This window comes from Chiloscyllium punctatum, chromosome 44 (genome assembly GCF_047496795.1).
Source record: "Chiloscyllium punctatum isolate Juve2018m chromosome 44, sChiPun1.3, whole genome shotgun sequence".
Classification (NCBI taxonomy): domain Eukaryota; kingdom Metazoa; phylum Chordata; class Chondrichthyes; order Orectolobiformes; family Hemiscylliidae; genus Chiloscyllium; species Chiloscyllium punctatum.
The window spans coordinates 19,317,624-19,336,681 of record NC_092782.1 but is presented as its reverse complement, the minus strand read 5'-3'; the positions used below and the strand labels follow the sequence as shown (position 1 = coordinate 19,336,681).

Below are 19,058 nucleotides of genomic sequence, written 5' to 3'. Positions count from 1 at the left end.
CAATGGGCTGAGGAGTGGCAGATGGAGTTTAATTCAGATAAATGCGAGGAGCTGCATTTTGGGAAAGCAAATCTTATCAGGACGTATACACTTAATGGTAAGGTCCTAGGGAGTGTTGCTGAACAAAGAGACCTTGGAGTGCAGGTTCATAGCTCCTTGAAAGTGGAATCACAGGTAGATAGGATAGTGAAGAAGGCGTTTGGTATGCTTTCCTTTATTGGTCAGAGTATTGAGGACAGGAGTTGGGAGGTCATGTTGCAGCTGTACAGGACATTGGTTAGGCCACTGTTGGAATATTACGTGCAATTCTGGTCTCCTTCCTATCGTAAAGATGTTGTGAAACTTGAAAGGGTTCAGAAAAGATTTACAAGGATGTTGCCAGGGTTGGAGGATCTGAGCTACAGGGAGAGGCTGAACAGGCTGGGGCTGTTTTCCCTGGAGCGTCAGAGGCTGAGGGGTGACCTTATAGAGGTTTACAAAATTATGAGGGGCACGGATAGGATAAGTAGGCAAAGTCTTTTCCCTGGGGTCGGGGAGTCCAGAACTAGAGGGCATAGGTTTAGGGTGAGAGGGGAAAGAGAAAGAGACCTAAGGGGCAACTTTTTCATGCAGAGGGTGGTACGTGTATGGAATGAGCTGCCAGAGGATGTGGTGGAGGCTGGTACAATTGCAACATTTAAGAGGCATTTGGATGGATATATGAATAGGAAGGGTTTGGAGGGATATGGGCCGGGTGCTGGCAGGTGGGACTAGATTGGGTTGGGATATCTGTTTGACATGGACGGGTTGGACCGAAGGGTCTGTTTCCATGCTGTACATCTCTATGACTCTATAACTGATACTTCATCTTGACTTCATTGCAGATCAAGAATCTGTCTAACCCCCAGCTCATTAAATAATGCCGCTTTTTATTCAAAGTAGCTTGTTCCATGATTAGATCCAGAACATAAATCATAAGAGCATTATGATATACTCAAAAGCTCCTTGCAATAAAGCCTACATACCATTTGCTTTCCTAATTGTTTGCTGCACCTGCATGCTAACCTTTCCTGACACTTTGAAAAGGACTTCCCAGTCTATCATTTAAAAATAATTCTGCCTTTCTGGTTTCCTGTATCAAAGCAGGTAGATTATTCACAATATTTTCCATCTGCCATAGATAGCCCATTCACTTAGTCACTTGCCAAAATTATTGGCCTCCAACAACTAGAACTTTTTTTTTCTGTAGTCTGTGTACCACATAACACATAACAATGCGATTCTGCGTGAAAAGAAAATTGTGTAATCGCAGCACCTTATAACCCAATTGGACCAGAATCGAAGTATAAGTAATACAGGTAACGAGATTTTACCAATAATAGTCTAAATTCTTCAATCGCATTATAGCCAATTTGCATTGAAGAAACACGTGTTATTGCAGAACCAATTGTACTGGGCATGACTTCACCAATGGATTCCCACTAACTTTATCTAATTTATGTTTCTCTTTATGTACTCACTTGTTAAATCCCCCAAAAACTCTAGAGAAATTTGGCAAACACAATTTCCCTTTCCTAAAGCCATGTTAAGCTTGTTTGATCATACTAAGATTTTCTAAATGTATTGTTAAAACTTTCTTAATACCAAATTGCAGAATTTGAAGAATGACTGATGTCAGGACCACAGACCTATCATTCAATTTTTTTCTCCCCCTCCTGTTTTGAATAATGATGTTATATTTGCTAACTTCAATATGCTGCAACCATTCCAGAATCAAGAAAATTTTGGAAAATCTACATTCTCTGCACTCTCTTTTAGAATTCTGCAGTCCATCAGACACTGAGAATTTGTCATCTTTAGTCCCTCAGGTTTTTCTAATTATTTTTCTGTCTTGGTATTAATTTGACTTCTACTGTGAAGAAAGACAAAATATTTGTTCGACACTAAGTTAAAAAATCACACAACATCAGGTTATAGTCCAACAGGTTTATTTGGAAGCACTAGCTTTCGGAGCGCTGATCCTCCATCAGGTGGTTGTGTACAGCAAGAAACCGTAACGACCTCCTCAGGAAACAGACATGAGCTGCAATCAACAGGGTTGTCCATTACATCCCAGCAGCCGAAAAACTACGCCATGTTCTTTGCAGTCTACAACACATTCTCAATGAGGATGAGCACCTCACCAAGTCCTTCCACGTGCCTCCATTCCTCACCTTTAAACCACTATCAAATCACAAACAGATCATTGTTTCTGCAAACTGCTCGGCTTTCAGGACAACACCATACAACCCTGTCACGGCAGAGGCTGCAAGGCGTGTCAACACAGATATCACCATTACATATGGGGACACCTCCCATCATGTACACGGCAGGAACTCAGATGACTCGGCCAACATTGTCTATCTCATATGCTGCAGGCAAGGATGCCGTGAGGCATGGTACATTGGCGAGACCGAGCAGAGGCTATGATAACGGATGAATGGACACCGCACAACAATCAACAGCCAGGAGTGTTCCCTCCCAGTTGGGGAACACTTCAGCGGTCCAGGACATTTGACCTCAGACCTTCGGGTGACCATCCTCCAAGGCAGACGTCAGGACAGGCAACGACGCAAAGTGACCTAGCAGAGGCTGATAGCCAAGTTCAGTACCCGTGAGGATGTTTTCAAGTGGGATGTCACATTGCACTACACACAGACACAGACACACACACAGACACCCTCTCTCATATGTTCACACGTGCACACCTACGCATGTACTCTCTAACAGACATATACCCCTCAACACTTACACACAGTCTGTCACAGACATCATAAAGCCCCCATGGCATGCGCGCGCACGCACACATACACACATACAGATAAATAAGTTTGTGGGGTAAATTTGTACTTGCAAAATTATATTTTATTTGCTCAAAAACTACATGAATCCATTTCAGTTTCTGTTAATCCCTTTTTTAGAAAGAGCATCAATGTGAACATTGGGACACAGACAGCCTCACACAGGGCACCTCACACTCTCAATGCATTATCTGAGATGACATGGCACCTATTGTTAAAGCTCACTTGAAAATGTAACTTTTAAAAAAATGTTCTGGGATTTACATATGAAAGAATTGAAACCAACATGGTCATTCTAAAAGATGAGAGACTTAACAAACAATCCTGGTCTTTTTCAATATATAATTCCATTGCATCACATTGTAAATGGTTGCTATAAATTCTGTCTTACGATCTAGTAATCCACAACCACCTGATGAAAGAGCAGTGCCCTGAAAGCTTGTGCCTCCAAATAAACCTGTTGGACTATAACGTGGTGTTGTGTGATTTTTAACTTTGTACACCCCAGTCCAATACCGGCACCTCCAAATAATTCGTTCAATACCTTTGACCTTTTCTCAATCCTGATGTCCATTTCTCAGCTTTGTCTCTAAGGAATCAATCCTTAGTTAATTCATCTCTCTAAATTTGTAAAAGTCTTTACAATTGGTTTTGATTCTTCTGGCTATTTGAAGTTCTCCATCTTTTACTTAAATATTCCTAATCCCCGAGCCATCTTGCATTACAATGTTATGAGCCTTTTTTTAAAAACATTCTAAACTGTTGTTCAGCTTCTTACTAAACTATGAATGAACCATTCTTACATTTCTTTAGAAATCAAAATTTTGTATTTTTTGCTGAATAAAAAAAGTTTCAGTCATAATGTTCTTTATTTCCCCAGAAAGTATGCTTCAAATTTGTTTTATATGGCAATGAATTTAATCTTAACAATACAACAGAAATTGAAGTCTAAGAAAAAAATTGGTATAGCAATCTTATTATCTCAGATTTATAATTATTGCATCCTATCTCAGTAATTTTCAGATGCTTTGGCCAATCAGTTAAAGTGGTTTGTTTAATTGTTTATTGTTGTTTAATTGTTTAACATCTGGACTTCATATCTGGAAATGCTGCAAACACAGAGGAGAACAAAAAAGTACACGATGAACAAGTTCAGGAAACCATTGCACTAAATGGCACCAGGTTTTAAGCCTGTCCTGTCATATGCCCTCAGCAGGGACCCATAATTATGACCAAAGTATGTGTCCTTTGATTACAACATAAAATACATTTGTAGTTGAAGATTTTCCTACCTTCAGGTTTTGCTGAGCACTATATAGCTCATGGAGAAGGAAGTCTAGGCTTCCGACCACTGAGCGTACATCAGCTCGAAATCGGTCTGAAAAAAGGTCAATCCCAGGAATGAGTTCAACAACATCACAGTCAAATCCTATCTCATAGGATGCATACTCACGATCAGACCTCGGATGTGGAAATGTGGTCCTGAACAGACCCTAAAGTGGTGGGGTTGAGGGGTGGGGGAGTAAAAATGCAAATATTATACTCACTTTTTAGTTTGTTACTTCATATGGTTCTTATTGTTTATATTTTTCAAACAATATCATAGAATTATCTACGGAGTGATACTAATCTGCAATCTCACTCAAATAAGCCATAAGATTAAATGAGGTGCAGGAAATGGATGTATTGCACTGGGAATTCAGGGTACAGAAGTTAAAATCACCAGTCTGTCTCACACAAGACCTCCTGGACCAAGGACATGTGTTGCTGCAGACCTGCAATTATTGGATAACTTTACTGCACATCTTCATGTCAATGAAGTTTAAAAAGAGAACACATGTTCCACGTTTTATTTGGTGAGTGCAAAAAGGGGTCAAGTCCAACTAAAATAATTTCCACCCTATCAGACTCATTTCAATCAACACGTTGGAAGGAATTGTCAACAGTGTCAACACTGTACTGCTCAGCTAAAAAGTGATCACTGATAGCTTTATTTGGGTTCAATCATTCCAAGATTATTACAGGTTTAACCCAAATGAGGATAATATCTTTGAATTCCAAAAACAAGGTGAGAGTGATTAGACTTGCCATCAAGGCATCTTTTGACTGAAGTTGTCATCAAGAAATCTTGAAATGAAGTTGATGCAAATCAAAAGAAAACCATCTATTGACTGGAGTCATACCTAGCAGAAGGGAAGATGAATGTGATATCTAGACATCAATTACTACACCCACAATCAGGAGAGGTATGGATGGGGTGAATAGAGAAGGTCGTTTTCCCAGGGTAGGGGAGTCTACACCAAAGGGCATGGTGAGAAGGGAAAGATTTAAAAGGGACTGGAGGGGCAACTTTTCCATACAGGGGGTGTTACTAGAGTGAACTGCCAGAGGAACTGTTAGAGGCTGGTATAATTACAACAGTTAAAAGGCATCTGGATGGGTACATGTATAGGAAGAGTTTAGAGGGATATGGGCCAAATGCTGGCAAATGGGACTAGAGTGGGTTAGAATATCTGGTTGACATGGACAAGTTGGACCAGAGGGTCTGTTTCCATGTTGTACATCTCTATGAGTCTATGATAAGGAGTTCACTGATCATTGCACAGTATCCAGTTTAATTTGTTCAATTCCTTAGATGATGAAGTCTTTTCTGCCACAAGAGATGCGTAGCATCTCGATTTGGGATGGCAACTAAGAAGTAACATTGCACACCTTATTAATAGCTAAAAAGTGACCATCTTTGAGGCAATCTGACCACCTCCCCATCAGATTCACACCATCAATAACCTAGGGTCACCACTAACTGGAAATTCAATTCAACATAAATGTCACTTGGACGAGATTTCAGTCAGGGTACTCTGCAATCAGTGGTTGGCTTTCTGACTCCTCAGTGGCTCAATATCACAAGGCTAAAGGCCATGATTGTGATGGAATACTCCCCATTTACCTGATCTGCAACATTCCATCAGCACTCCTGATTACCTATCGCACCTGTGAGCTAGCTTTCTGTGTTTCATGTACAAGTACTCCTCGGTCTTTTGTGTTGCAGCTGTCTGTGAGAAGGAAAGATTCTAAGAGAGGGATAAACCAGCCATGGGTAACCTAGGCTTCACTAATAGAGGCATAGAGTAAAAAAGCAACACGATGATGTTCAATGTAAATAAGACACTTGTTTAGCTTCAGCTGGAATACTGCATGGCGCTTTGAGCATGGCATTTCAGAAAGGATGTGAAGGCATTAGAGACGGCACAGAGGGGTTTTACATGAATAATTCCAAGGACAAAAAATGTTTGTTATGAAGATAGGTTGGAGAAATTGGGACTATTCGTTTTGAAGAGAAGGCTGACGGGAGATCTGATTTAAGCAATCAAAATCATGAGAGATCTGGATAAAGTCAATATGAAGCACATGTTCCCATTTGTGAAAAGATCAAGAACAAAAGGGCACAGGTTTAAAGTAATTTTAGAATAAGTAAAAGTGGCGCGATGAATAACTTTTTCAGGTAGCAAGTGTAAGGGTGTGGAATGCGCCGCCTAAGTTTGGGTTCTACCAAGGCATTCAAAGGGAATTTGATTGTTACCTGAAAGGAATAATATTACAATGAGAAGACAGGAGAATTGCACTAAGTGGGGTGCTAATTCAGAAAGCTGATGGAGACACCAAGGGGCTGAATGTCCTCCTTCTGTGCTTTAATAATTCTGTGATAGATACTCTGTTTTCAAAGAATTCAGGAGAAGACACAGCCTGACATATGCCTTTGATGGAGACAAATGATCAGCATGGTTTTCAACAATCAGATGAAGAGCTCAAAAGACAGAGCTGCTCACCTGTGTTGTAGCTGAATTGTGTCTTCTATATAATCCACCATCACATGTCTCATGCTTATAGAATAACAAACATATGAAATAGGAGCAGGAATAGGCCAGTAAATAAGATCATGGCTGTTGTGATTGTGTTTTGAACTCCACAATCTACTCCTGATAATCAATGATTCCCTTGCCTAACTGGTGATAATTGTCTAACAACACAAACAATAACTTATAAAGGGAATCTGCAAAGACAAACAGGCTTAAGGCGGATTATTTGAGGAGAGGGATGGCAGTAGTTTAAATGTAAATACCAAAGTAATGTAAATACCATGTAAATATCAAATAGGTAGCAAACAGATGTGTTCTAGTGGGGTCATCAGTATATTTATACCTTAAAGAAAAATGATGACAAGATGCAACAATCAAGTCTGAAGCCGAAGTTGGATGATGTAATAAACCTAAATTAAAGCAGAGCACATTAATTAAACATTTGTCCATATTAATTAGAGAGAGAAAAGCTAGAATAGAAGAGATGCTCAAGGGTAGTTGAAAAGATTATATTATAGGTAAATTCACTGGGTTATAACTTTTAAATTAATTCAACCAATTTGTCATTGTGCAGACAATACAGAAAACATACAAAACAAAACGAGGAACATGCAACCAACAAGAACAAAATTGTCGACTTAATTATGTGCTGTTAACTTCAAGCTACGTAAATGAGATGATATGGGTGAAATAATTTGATAGCTGAGATTTCCCAGATGAATCTGCCCATTCAATAAGGCATAAGGAATTAATCTTCTTAATCTAGCGGCTGATAACATACTGTACTAAAATGCATGAAACAAAATTATCATACTTCACTAATTCAATTTGGGCATCACTTATAACACTAGCACTTATGATCCATTTTTAATTGCCAAGAAGACATAATAAGTCATCACTGAGTACAATAAAGGAGGCAGTTAAGAGTTCATCACTTTGCAGAGTCAGGAGTCACAGTGTCAGCCAAATCAGGTGAGTGCATCAGATTTCATTTCATGAAAGGCTTTGATGAGTTTTTCATTGTACTTTTATGATCTCTATTAATTTATTTATTAATAGAAACTAAATGTTCCCTCTTTGGTGAGACTGAAACCCATGAGGACAGCACATTCAGAGGAGTGACCACATGCAGGCTAGGAGCATGGAGCCATAAAGGTGACCACCAGGCAGTCCAAGAGAATCAGGCAGAGAGTTCAGGAATTCCCTGAGGACCCACTCCTAAATTGTGTTTCCATTTTAGGTAATGCTGAGGCCATTGATTACTGGAAGAGGTACAGCTGAAGGCATTACGTGCAGCTTACCTGCAAATGAGGGGGGAGTATCGAGGGAAACATCAGTATTGAAAGGGCATCCATTAGTCAGACAGACAGGGGTTTCCGGGCCATATCTACTACACTCAGACAGTACATGGCCTCCTTGGTATCAGGGTTGAAGAGGGTGGTGCTGGAAAAGCACAGCCAGTCAGGCAGCATCCAAGGAGCAGAAGAATCGATGTTTCAGGCAGAAGCCCTTCATCAGGATTCCGGAAGGGCTTATGTTCGAAGTATCAATTCTCCTGCTCCTCGGATGCTGCCTGACCGGCTGTGCTTTTCTACCGTTATATGCTTTGACTCTGATCTTACTTTAGAATGTCTTTTTTCTATGTTCTTGACCTACACCAAACTCCTCGGCCCTGCTATGAAATGGGTTGTTTTCAGCACAGTGAACCCATTTTCAACAACTTATGGTCCCCAATATCAGTTTGTCATTCTCCCTGGCATGTCGTCACCATCCCTTCGCGTGCCTAATCATTGTTTTATCTCCCTGGGCTCCTCCACTTATTGGCTAACACCTTTTCATCCCCCATCCCCTGTCTTCAGATTAAATAACATCTCATGATTATTATTTCTGAAGAAGAGTCACTAGAGTCAAAATATTAACTCTGTTTTCTCTCCATAGATCCTGTAAGATCTGCTGAGATTCTCCAGCAATTTCTGTTTTTTTTGTGATAACAATAGGAGAATTGAGCAATCGAACACATGGCTGAAAACCTGGACGAAGGATGACAGATTTCTTAGGCAGTGGAACTGATTTGGGGCAAAATGGGGCCAGTACAGGCTAGACAATCTCCATCTAAGCAGGACTGGAATGAATATCGTGCTGTTAGGGACAGTTTAAACTATATTGGCAGGGTGCTGGGAACCTGAGGACAGTCTCCGAAAGGATAAATTTAGAGCAGGGAATTAGAGACAGAAAATTGGTGATAAACTCTGACCGACAGAAAAGGTAAATGTACAACACAGAATTCTCACAGTGTAAACGAAAGGATTAGAGAGTCATATAGCACAGAAATGGACCCTTCTGTCCAACTCATCCGTGCCAACTAGACATCCCAATCTGATCTGGTCACACTTGACAGCATTTGATCATGTCCCTCTGAACCCTTCCTATTTATATACCCATCCAGATACCTTTCAAATGTTGGAATTGTACCCACCTCCACCACTTTCTCTAGCAGCACATTCCACACTTGCACCATTCTCTGTGTGAAAACGTTACCCCTCCAGTACTATTCAAATCTTTCCTGTCTCACCTTAAACCTGCGCTCTCTAGTTTTGGACTTCCCTGCCCCAGGAAAACGACATTCCAGGAAAAAGACCTTGGCTATTCACTGTTATCAATGGTCCTCAAGATTTTATAAATTTCTATAAAGTTACCGCTCAGTCTCTGACACTCCAAATGAAGCGTAGGGTGTAGGTCAATACATGGCAATATGTTGTAACTGCTATAAACGAATCTTGGCTTGGAGAGGGGTAAAAATGTCAGTTCAATATCCTTGAATATAGATTCTTCAAACAGGATAGAGAAGGGGATGAAAAAGATGAAGGAGAGTATTCTTGGTTTACAATCAGTTAGCAGAATAGATAATATACTGAATGAATTACCAAATTAAGTCATATAGATGGAGTTCAGAAGTAAAAAATGAGCAGACACGTTGCTTAAAAAGGTAGGTAGACAAAAGATGGGGAACTATAGTCCAGTGAGCTTAACTTCTGTCATGGGGAAGATGCTTGAGTCTATTATCAAGAAAGAATGACTCTATATAGAAGGCATCTAGATAGAAATTGTCACATTGGGCAGTTGCAGCATGTGTTCATGAAAGGCAGGTCATGCTTAACTAATCTTTTGGAATTCTATGAAGACATTACAAGAAAGGTGAACAACGGTGACCCTGTAGATGTAGTGTACCTAGATTTCCAAAAGGCCATTGGCAAGATGCCATAGAAGAAGCTCCTGCATAAGATAAAGATGCATGGCATTATGGGTAAAGTATTATAATGGATAGGGGTTTGTTGACTCACAGGAAGCAAAGAGTGGGAATAAATGAGTGCTATTCTGGTTGGCAATCAGTAACTAGTGGTGTGCCTCAGGAATAAGTGTTAGGACCGCAATTATTCACAATTTATATAGATGATTTGGAGTTGGGGACCACATGTAGTGTGTCAAAGTTTGCAGATGACACTAAGATGAGTGGCAGAGCAAAATGTGCAGCGGACTGTGAAACTTTGCAGAGGAACATAGATATTTTAAGTGAGTGGGCAAAGGTCTGGCAGATGGAATACAATGTTAGTAAATGTGAAGTCATCCTTTTTGGAAGGAATAACAGTTATATAGACTACTATTTAAATGGTAAAAAATTGCAGCACGCTGATATGCAGAGGGACTTGGGTGTTCTTGTGTGTGAATCACAGAAGGTTGGCCTGCAGGTGCAACAGGTAATTAGGAAGACAAATGGAATTTTATCCTTCATTGCTAAAAGGATTGAGCTTAAAAGCAGGGAGGTTATGTTGCAGCTGTTTAGGGTGCTGGTGAGGCCACACTTGGAGTACTGCGTGCAGTTTTGGTCTCGAGAAAGGACGTGTTGGCACTAGAGGGAGTGCAAAGGAGATTCACTAGCTTGATTCGGAGTTGGGGGTTGGCTTATGAGGGGAGACTGAGTAGACTGGGATTATATTCATGAGAATCTAGAAGAATGAGGGGTATCTTATAGAAACATATAAAATTATGAAGGGAATACATAAGATTGATGTGGAGAAGATGTTTCCACTGGCAGGTGAAACTAGGACAAGAGGGCATATCCTCAAAATTAGGCAGAGCAGATTTAGGACTAAATTGAGAAGGAGCTTCTTCGTCCAGAGAATTGTAAATCTTTGGACTTCCTTGCCCAGTGAGGTGATTGAGGCTTCCTCAGTAAATGTTTTAAAAGCTAAGATAGATAATTTTTTGAACAGCAAAGGAATTAAGGGTTCCAGTGAGAGGGCGCTTAAGTGGAGCTGAGTCCACACAAAGATCAGCCACGATCTTACTGAATGGCGGAGCAGGCTTGAAGGGCCAGTCTACTCCTGCTTCTAGTTCTGATGTATTTGGAGTGTATTATAGACTGCCAAAGCATGGGAGGGAGATAGAAGAGCAAATATATAGGCACATTTCTTGATTACAAACAATATGGCAACAGTAGTTGTGCTTCAGCTACCTAATATCAACTGGGATATGGACAGTGTGAAAAACACAGTGTACAAAATTCTCAAACTAATTCAAGAAAACATTCGTAGCCAGCACTTAACAAGCCCAATGAGAAGGGATGCAATTCTAGTTTCAGTCTTAGAAAATGTGCAGGCCAAGTGGATGAAGTAACAGCAGGTGACCATTATGAAGACAGTGACCATAATAGTTGGATTCAGCTTGACCCCTGCAGGACCCAAGGGGGCACAGAACTGCCAGTCAGAAAAACACATTTCAAAACATCACCCTTTGCTTTCTGCCACTCAGCCAATTGTGGATCCAATTTGCCAAATTTCCTTGGATCCCATGGGCTCCTACCTTTTCTTTCAGTCTCCCATGCAGGACCTCATCAAAAGCCTTGCTGAAATCCAAGTAGATTATATCAAAAGCATTGCCCACATCTATGAGATGTGAGGAAAAAACCTTTTCATCCAGAGTGTGGAATTCAGGAACTCACTGCTTGTAAGGGCAGTACAGGCAGAAACCCTCATAAGATACAAGAAGTATGTAGATGTGCACTATACATGATTATGGGCCAAGTGCTGGTAAAAGGTTAGATGGTTGTTTTTGTCTGATGTGGATGCAATGGGTTGAAGGGCCTTTTCCCCTATTATAGATCTCTATGACTCTATTTTATAATTTGATATATGGTGATACTTACTGAGCTATTTTTGCAGATAAGACTCCAGCTTGTAAACAACCCCAAATTCCAGCTCGATCTAGTAAGGCTTCACTGTAATCTTTGGAATGCTCCAATGAAATGCTGCTGCTGCTGCTTTCCAACTGTTTCCATTTATGGATAAAGTCAGTCATGTTTAATATTGCATCAATTGCTTGGCACCAACATCCAATAGCTGCTCTGTAAAATTAAACAATTTTTCTTATATTTATGTTGTGACATCAATTACAAAAAAATTAAGTTGCCCAACTCTCTTGCTTTGGAATGGGAGTTAACTGGAATGACTAATTTGTTTCCCAATATCTGCTATTGGTGAGTATTGGGGTCGAGAGTGTGGTGCTGGAAAAGCACAGCAGGTCAGGTAGCATCCGAGGAGCAGGAGAATCAATGTTTCAGGCAAAAGCCGTTTATCAGATGTACATGTTTGTTGCCAATTCTCATTATCTGGGCCCTTGAGTTCTCCTTGTTTAATTGTCGTTTGCATGGATGGCAGCAATACTTGGAGATATAATGAGTTCCAAAAAGGTCCAAGAAGGGAGAGAGAAAAAAAAACGCGTGTTGGAGGAGAAGAGAGAGAGAGAGAGAGAGAGAGAGAGAGAGAGAGAGAGGAGAGAGAGAAAAACACTAACTGGGTGAGTTAGGAGAAAGAAAACCAACTAATTACACTGCATCATGATGGTAGTCGAGGAAACAATTTTATAAGCATCTGGCTCTCTAATTAACAGTCAGGTCTGATTACTAATCAGTGATGGGTCCTTGACTCATGATGTATCCATTCTGATTCTGTGAGCAGTAAGGAGAATATTAAAATCTCAGATTATGAGGATGTTCTGGAGCAGAGCACTGAAATAGAAAATAAACTGCTTTAAAAGTGGTGACAGTTTACAGTTGAAGCACAATGCCAGTGAAGGATGGGAAGACCAAAGACCACCTTGTATGATGTATGAGCTAAGGAGTAGGATGAAGTGTTATGATCATTTTGTGAGAAGCACAGATGACTTAACAAGCAAACCAATGCTTCAAACAGAAAGAGAAATTTTCACTTTAAACAGTAGGTAAACAAAGATAGGCTTACACCCCCTATCATTGCTCACATAAATGTAACACCATGTAGACTGTCAGTCTTTCCAACACAGCTTCTCAGGACTTACAAGCTTTCACCTTCCCACTCAATTGATTTTGTTCCTGTGCTCCCCTACAGCTGTACTCCCCATACAGTTTGCACTGCTAATACACATCTCTAGAAATCCTCTTTCACTCAGGTCATGTCAATCCTAATTGCACAATTTTTGAGAATTACCACTCCAGTAATGAAGCAACCAAAACCAGTGTATGATCTGGTCCTCTGATATAAGCTCTCAGCTCTTGCATGCCTCAGATATATGCACTACCTTTTAGGATTCAATTCCTTTTAGCTTGGTCATATATCACTGCTCCAAGAATTTATGGAATTCTGTTTCTCTTCTTACTGCCAAATAATAAGCATAAATAATAATAGTAAACTTTTCATAGAGAGGTTTTCTTTGGATAATAAGAAATACTCCTGCACGAGCTATACCAACAAGAAAGAAGTTAAAATAGAAGCCAGATACACTGAAGAGTTAAATGCAGGACTGGGGAAGGGAGAAGGTGATGAGCACACAAATGCGAACACATGTAGAAAGCAGCAATACAGATAGAGGAGAACAGAACATGGAAAATGAAATCAGCAAAATTCTCTACTGTTCACAGAATCACTGAATGGATTCATCATGAGTCAAGGATGCATACTAATTAATCATTAGACCTGACTGCTGGTTGGAGAATCAGATGCTTGTAAAATCTTTTCATCGGCTACCAGTGTGATGCAGTGCATTTAGTCATTTTTCTTTCTCCTAACTCACCTAATTAGTGTTGTTCTCCATCTCTTTCTCTCTCCCCGCATTAAGTATAGGAGCTAGGATCTTAGGTTGAGATTGTACATGACGTTGGAGAGGTCACTTTTGAAGGACTATGTACAATTCTGGTTGCCTGCTATAGGAAGGCCAAAGTGGCTATTGATGAAGAGATCCAACACTGCCTCCAGTGTGCTAGCACAACGTTCAACCACATTATGAAAAAGGTGTTTGAGGACAACAACATCAAATTTGACCTCAAGCTCATGGTTTATAGAGCTGTGATAGAATCATGTAGGATGGTGGAAACTAAGACATGGTCTGTCGACAGCAGACACCTCAAGGTGCTGCAGCAGTACCATCAAGGCTGCCTGTACAAGATCCAATGAATCTGCTGGGAAGAAAGATGCACCAATACCAGTGTCCTCGACCAGGCAGAAATCCCCAGCATTGAGGCACTGACCACCCTTGAATGGTTACGATGGGCTGGACACATCATCTGCATGACCAACATGAGACTCCCCAGTTGATGCTCTTCTCCCAGCTGCAAAATAGCAGGTGAGCCCTAGGTGAACAGAGAAAGCACTTCAGTGATACCCTCAAGGCCTCACTGGCAAAGTGCGGCATTCCCACAGACACAGGGGAATCATTAACCCAAGACAGTTCAAAGTGGAGGAGAAGTATTCGGAATGGCATTGCGCACCTCAAGACTTGCCATCCAGAAAAATCTGAAGCCAAGCAAAACCAGTGAAAGCAGCACGCTACCATACCAATACCTCACACGTCTTCCCGCAACCAACTTCTTCCCCAAGTGTAAGAGAGCCTGTGGTAGCCGCATTAGTCTGTTCAGCCACCTATGGACTCACCCTGAGACTGGAAGAGTCATCCTCATCTACGAGGGACTGCCAATGATCATGGTGCAATAGGAAGAATATTATTAAACTGGATAGGATTCAGAAAAGATATATCAGGATATTGCTGGGTCTTGAGGGTATGAGTTATAAGGAGAGATTGGATCGGCTGGGACATTTTATTTCCAGGAGCATAGGAACTTGAGGGCATAGCAAAGGTCTTTACCCTACAATGAGAGAGTTCAAAAATAGGAGGCGAGGGGAGAAAGATTTAAAAGGGTCCTGAGGAGCAACATTTTCACACAGAGGGTGGTTTGTACGTTTATAAACTGTCAAAGGAAGATACAGGCACAGTTATTACATTTAAAGATTTTTGGACAGGTACATGAATTGGAAAGGTTTAGATATTTATGGGCCAAATGCAGGCAAGGGGAATTAGTTTAGTATGAGAAACTTGGTCAGCATGTTTGAGTTGGGCCAAAGGGTTTTTTCCATGTTTTATTTCTCTACGAGCCTGTAAAACTACAGTTGATTACACTGAAGCAAACACTTAAAAATCCTTTTCAAACAATCATCCTTAAACACAATTACAGACTCCACAGGAATTAAATTAATTAAAACATTTTCTTACTGTATTGATTCCGAGTCAAAGGCAAATACAGATGCAGAAAAAGAGTGTCTGTTAAATGTTATATTAATAACACGTGAGAATCAGGAGGAATAGTGAATGCTCAAAAGGGAAAATGAAAAAGAAAGAAGAGAAAGAGAGCTAACATGGGAAGATTTTGGGAGATAACAGAAAAGGAAATGCAAGAGTCTTTTAAAAATCTATAAAGAGTAAAAGTGAGTAAAATAGAATGGGGACCAAAAGGGGATTAATGCATGAAAGTAAAGGCAATGGTCTCCACTCAATTTATTATTTTCTTGTTTGGAATGCTCCCAAGAAATCGATACTCCAACACACAAAATAAATAAAATTAAGTGCATTGAAGTCTTCCCAAGTTACTTCAAACTTTACAACATTGGGTTCAAATATCGAACAGCATTTTAAATATACCTCCTGTTTCCCGCATAGAAGTGAACGTTTCCTTGTTCGTGGAGGGCCTGTGCACACAAACTCGTTCGACCATTTATTCGAAGTAATTCTATTTACAAGCACACAAAAAGCAACATCAAAATGCACTTGTATATTCTATAACATTTTAGAAACTTATATTCAGAACAGCCTATTATTGCCTATATTGATCAAACATGCAATTCAGATATATTTTAGATCTTTTTAGAAACAAATATTCAGAATAGCCTTCAAATCCTTTCCTTGATTTATTTGCATTCTCATGTTACTGGTTCATCAAAATAGAGTTGGTTTATTTTGAGTATTGTTACACAAGGATAATGGAGGCTTTGTTTCTGATTTATCTTCTCTCTCCTTTTCACGTGAAAACAGAGATGCGTTCTAGAGAGTGGTTTCACAGATGCCATCAACACTTGACTATTTCATGGGCATAAACCATGAGTGATAGCTGCTGTTTGAGTGTGCGAGCATTACAACAAAGCCACAATTATCTTGTGTGTACTTCACAAATGAAAGCCAGTAAATAGTATTCTACGAAAGGAACCCGAAATGATTTTCCTTTCTATCACTTTGAAACAAAAAAGTAAACTACAAACAAACACTGAAATAACTCCATAAAGCTGGGATCCCATCACCAAGTCACCCTTTATTTACACATGGAGAGTCCTTAACACTGAACCGGCTCCCTCAGACCCACTCTGAGTGAACAGGATATCTGACACTCCTGTCAGCCAGGGCTCCCTGATTGGACCAGATTAACAGCCCCAATCAGGAAACTCATATTTGATGAGATCCACCTGGCTGGCTTGTCACAATCACTACATCTCTCCCCATGAGTCCAAGCAAACAGGCCAGTTTGTTTTTGTAGCTCCTCCTGGGGATCTTTAGCACTGGGTCAGGTTTCTCCAATTCTGCCTCTGATACAGGTAGCATGCAATAGACAATAGATAAAGGACAACATTCTGCCCTTCGAGCCTGCACCACCATTCAATATGATCATGGCTGATCATCCTTAATCAGTGTCCTGTTCCTGCCTTATCTCCATAACCCTTGATTCCATTATCCTTGAGAGCTCTATCCAACTCTTTCTTAAATGAATCCAGAGACTGGGCCTCCACTGCCCTCTGGGGCAGAGCATTCCACACAACCACCACTCTCTGGGTGAAGAGGTTTCTCCTCATCTCTGTCCTAAATGGTCTACCCTGTATCTTTAAGCTGTGTCCTCTGGTTCGGTGCACACCCATCAGTGGAAACATGTTTCCTGCCTCCTGAGTGTCCAATCCTTTAATAATCTTATGTCTCAATCAGATCCCCTCTCAGTCTTCTAAACTCAAGGGTATACAAGGTCAGTCGCTCCAGTCTTTCAGCGTAAGGTAGTCCCGCCATTCCAGGAATTGACCTCATGAAGCTGCGCTGCACTCCCTCAATAGCCAGAATATCTTTCCTCAAATTTGGAGACGAGAACTGCACACAATACTCCAGGTCTCACTAGGGCCCTGTACAGCTGCAGAAGAACCTCTTTGCTTCTATACTCAATCCCTCTTGTTATGAAGGCCAGCATGCTATTAGCCTTCTTCACTACCTGCAGCACACAATAGCTCACCTCTTGCACCTGGACCATCTCAGAAGAAATTCATTCTTCTTTTCAGACAGCAAAAGTGATTGGGTGGCAATATCCACCACATCCATCTCAGATTCCAAGATACCCAGGAGTTCTGGATTAGTCAGAAAGGCAGTTGAGGAACAAGGTACATTTGCTCCAGCACCTTTTAAGATTTTGCAGCTTTCAGATAATTCACATGCTTATTCAGGACCATCATACCTGCCTAAACCTCATACACCACTGGACCTGACCTCACATCAATCATGCCTGTTACCTATGCAGGGCCAATCCCGTGATTCCGACACCAAAATTCATCTCCTGAAGTAATCTCTCGCTTTGCGCAATCTTGTGTCCAGCGCTGGCATACCTGATGCTGTTCCACCCTATTCCCCACCCCCACGTCTAGGTAAATCAGATTTAATCTGGTATGGAATCTTCACCACATTTGCAACTCTGCTGGAGTTATCCCTGTAATTGCACGAGGGGTGGTCCTGTTATCAAATATGAACCGGGACAGTTTGGTATCTGGTGAAGCTGTAGGCAGTTTCTTTAAGCCTGCCTTCAAAGTGTGGATTGCTCTTTCTGCCGGACCATTGGATAGTGAATGGCATGTCAAAGGTCATAGCCATTTGTCAAATATGTCAAATACCATTTGACTTTGGGAAACACTCAAATTTTATGCTGGCAAAAGACGTCCCGTTATTTATGACCAACACTTCTGGGAGTCGGTGTATTGCAAATGATCAGTGCAGTTTTTGTATCATTGTCCCAGTGTTTGATGAATGGACTCTATGCATGTCCAGACACTTTGTGCAGGCATCCACAATGACCAAGAACATTGAGCCCATGAGACGACCTGTATAGTCATTGTGTAACCAAGTCCAGGGTTTACCGATTCATTAACACAAAAGTGGGAGAGTGTCTAGCAGTAAATTTTGTCCTTGTTGACACTCTGAGCACTGCCCTACCAATACAGCTGAACATTCAATCCTGGTCATTATTTTTGCCAACATCTTCATTTTTGACATCCTTGAATGACCCTGGTGGTGATTAGCCAGTATCTGGCGGTGACCTTTGCTTGCGACAATCACTCTTCCTCCCCATATTAGTATGCCATCCTCTACTGTGGTGTGGTGTCTCTGCATCTACAAGTGTCTCAGTTCTGGTTGTGACGGCCCTTTGGTTTCCCCCCTCACCCCCAGCTGTTTCGGTTTTGTCAGGACCAGATCTTTCTGCATCCAAAGTCTGATATTGTCAGTTGCGACTGGAAGTATGTGCAGAAAATTTAAAACCATCACGGACGCTTCCAGTGGAAGTACCATCGCTGGCATATCTACTAGTGGAAGGTGGCTCAATGCATCCACATTTGCTACTTGGCCTTCCAGACAGTGTTCCAATTTGTAGTTATACGCACTTTGTATTACAGCCCATTGTTGAATTTGGCCTGAAGGTACAGGAGCACTGCCTTGTTCTCTTCAAGCAGACCTAGCAGCAGCTGTGGTCCATTATTATTATGAAGTTACATTTGTAAAGGTATTGGTGGAACCTCCTGATTCTAAATACGACCGCCAAATCTTTGTTCTCTATCTAAGCATATTTGTGGTCTGCATTAGCCAAAATCCTGGATGTATACATTATTGAGCATTCTTCTCTTCTGGACATATGCTCATACTACCCCAATACAATACAGGGAAGCAGCGCTTGTCAATACCAGGTCTCACTTGGGATCATGGTGTGCCAACACCATAGAGGATGATA

General features: G+C 40.9%; 1 protein-coding gene across 1 annotated transcript in view; it reads right to left on the bottom strand.

Moving 5' to 3' along the window:
• Positions 1-19,058, bottom strand: part of cfap54 (cilia and flagella associated 54) — a 450,427-nt gene that overhangs the window by 185,917 nt on the left and 245,452 nt on the right. Inside the window, exons 43-46 of the mRNA XM_072562407.1 lie at positions 15,680-15,767; positions 11,880-12,077; positions 7,020-7,086; positions 4,112-4,312 (exon numbers count right to left, since the gene is read on the bottom strand). Coding sequence (XP_072418508.1) covers positions 4,112-4,312; positions 7,020-7,086; positions 11,880-12,077; positions 15,680-15,767 — 554 coding nt within the window. The remainder of the gene's footprint in view (positions 1-4,111; positions 4,313-7,019; positions 7,087-11,879; positions 12,078-15,679; positions 15,768-19,058) is intronic.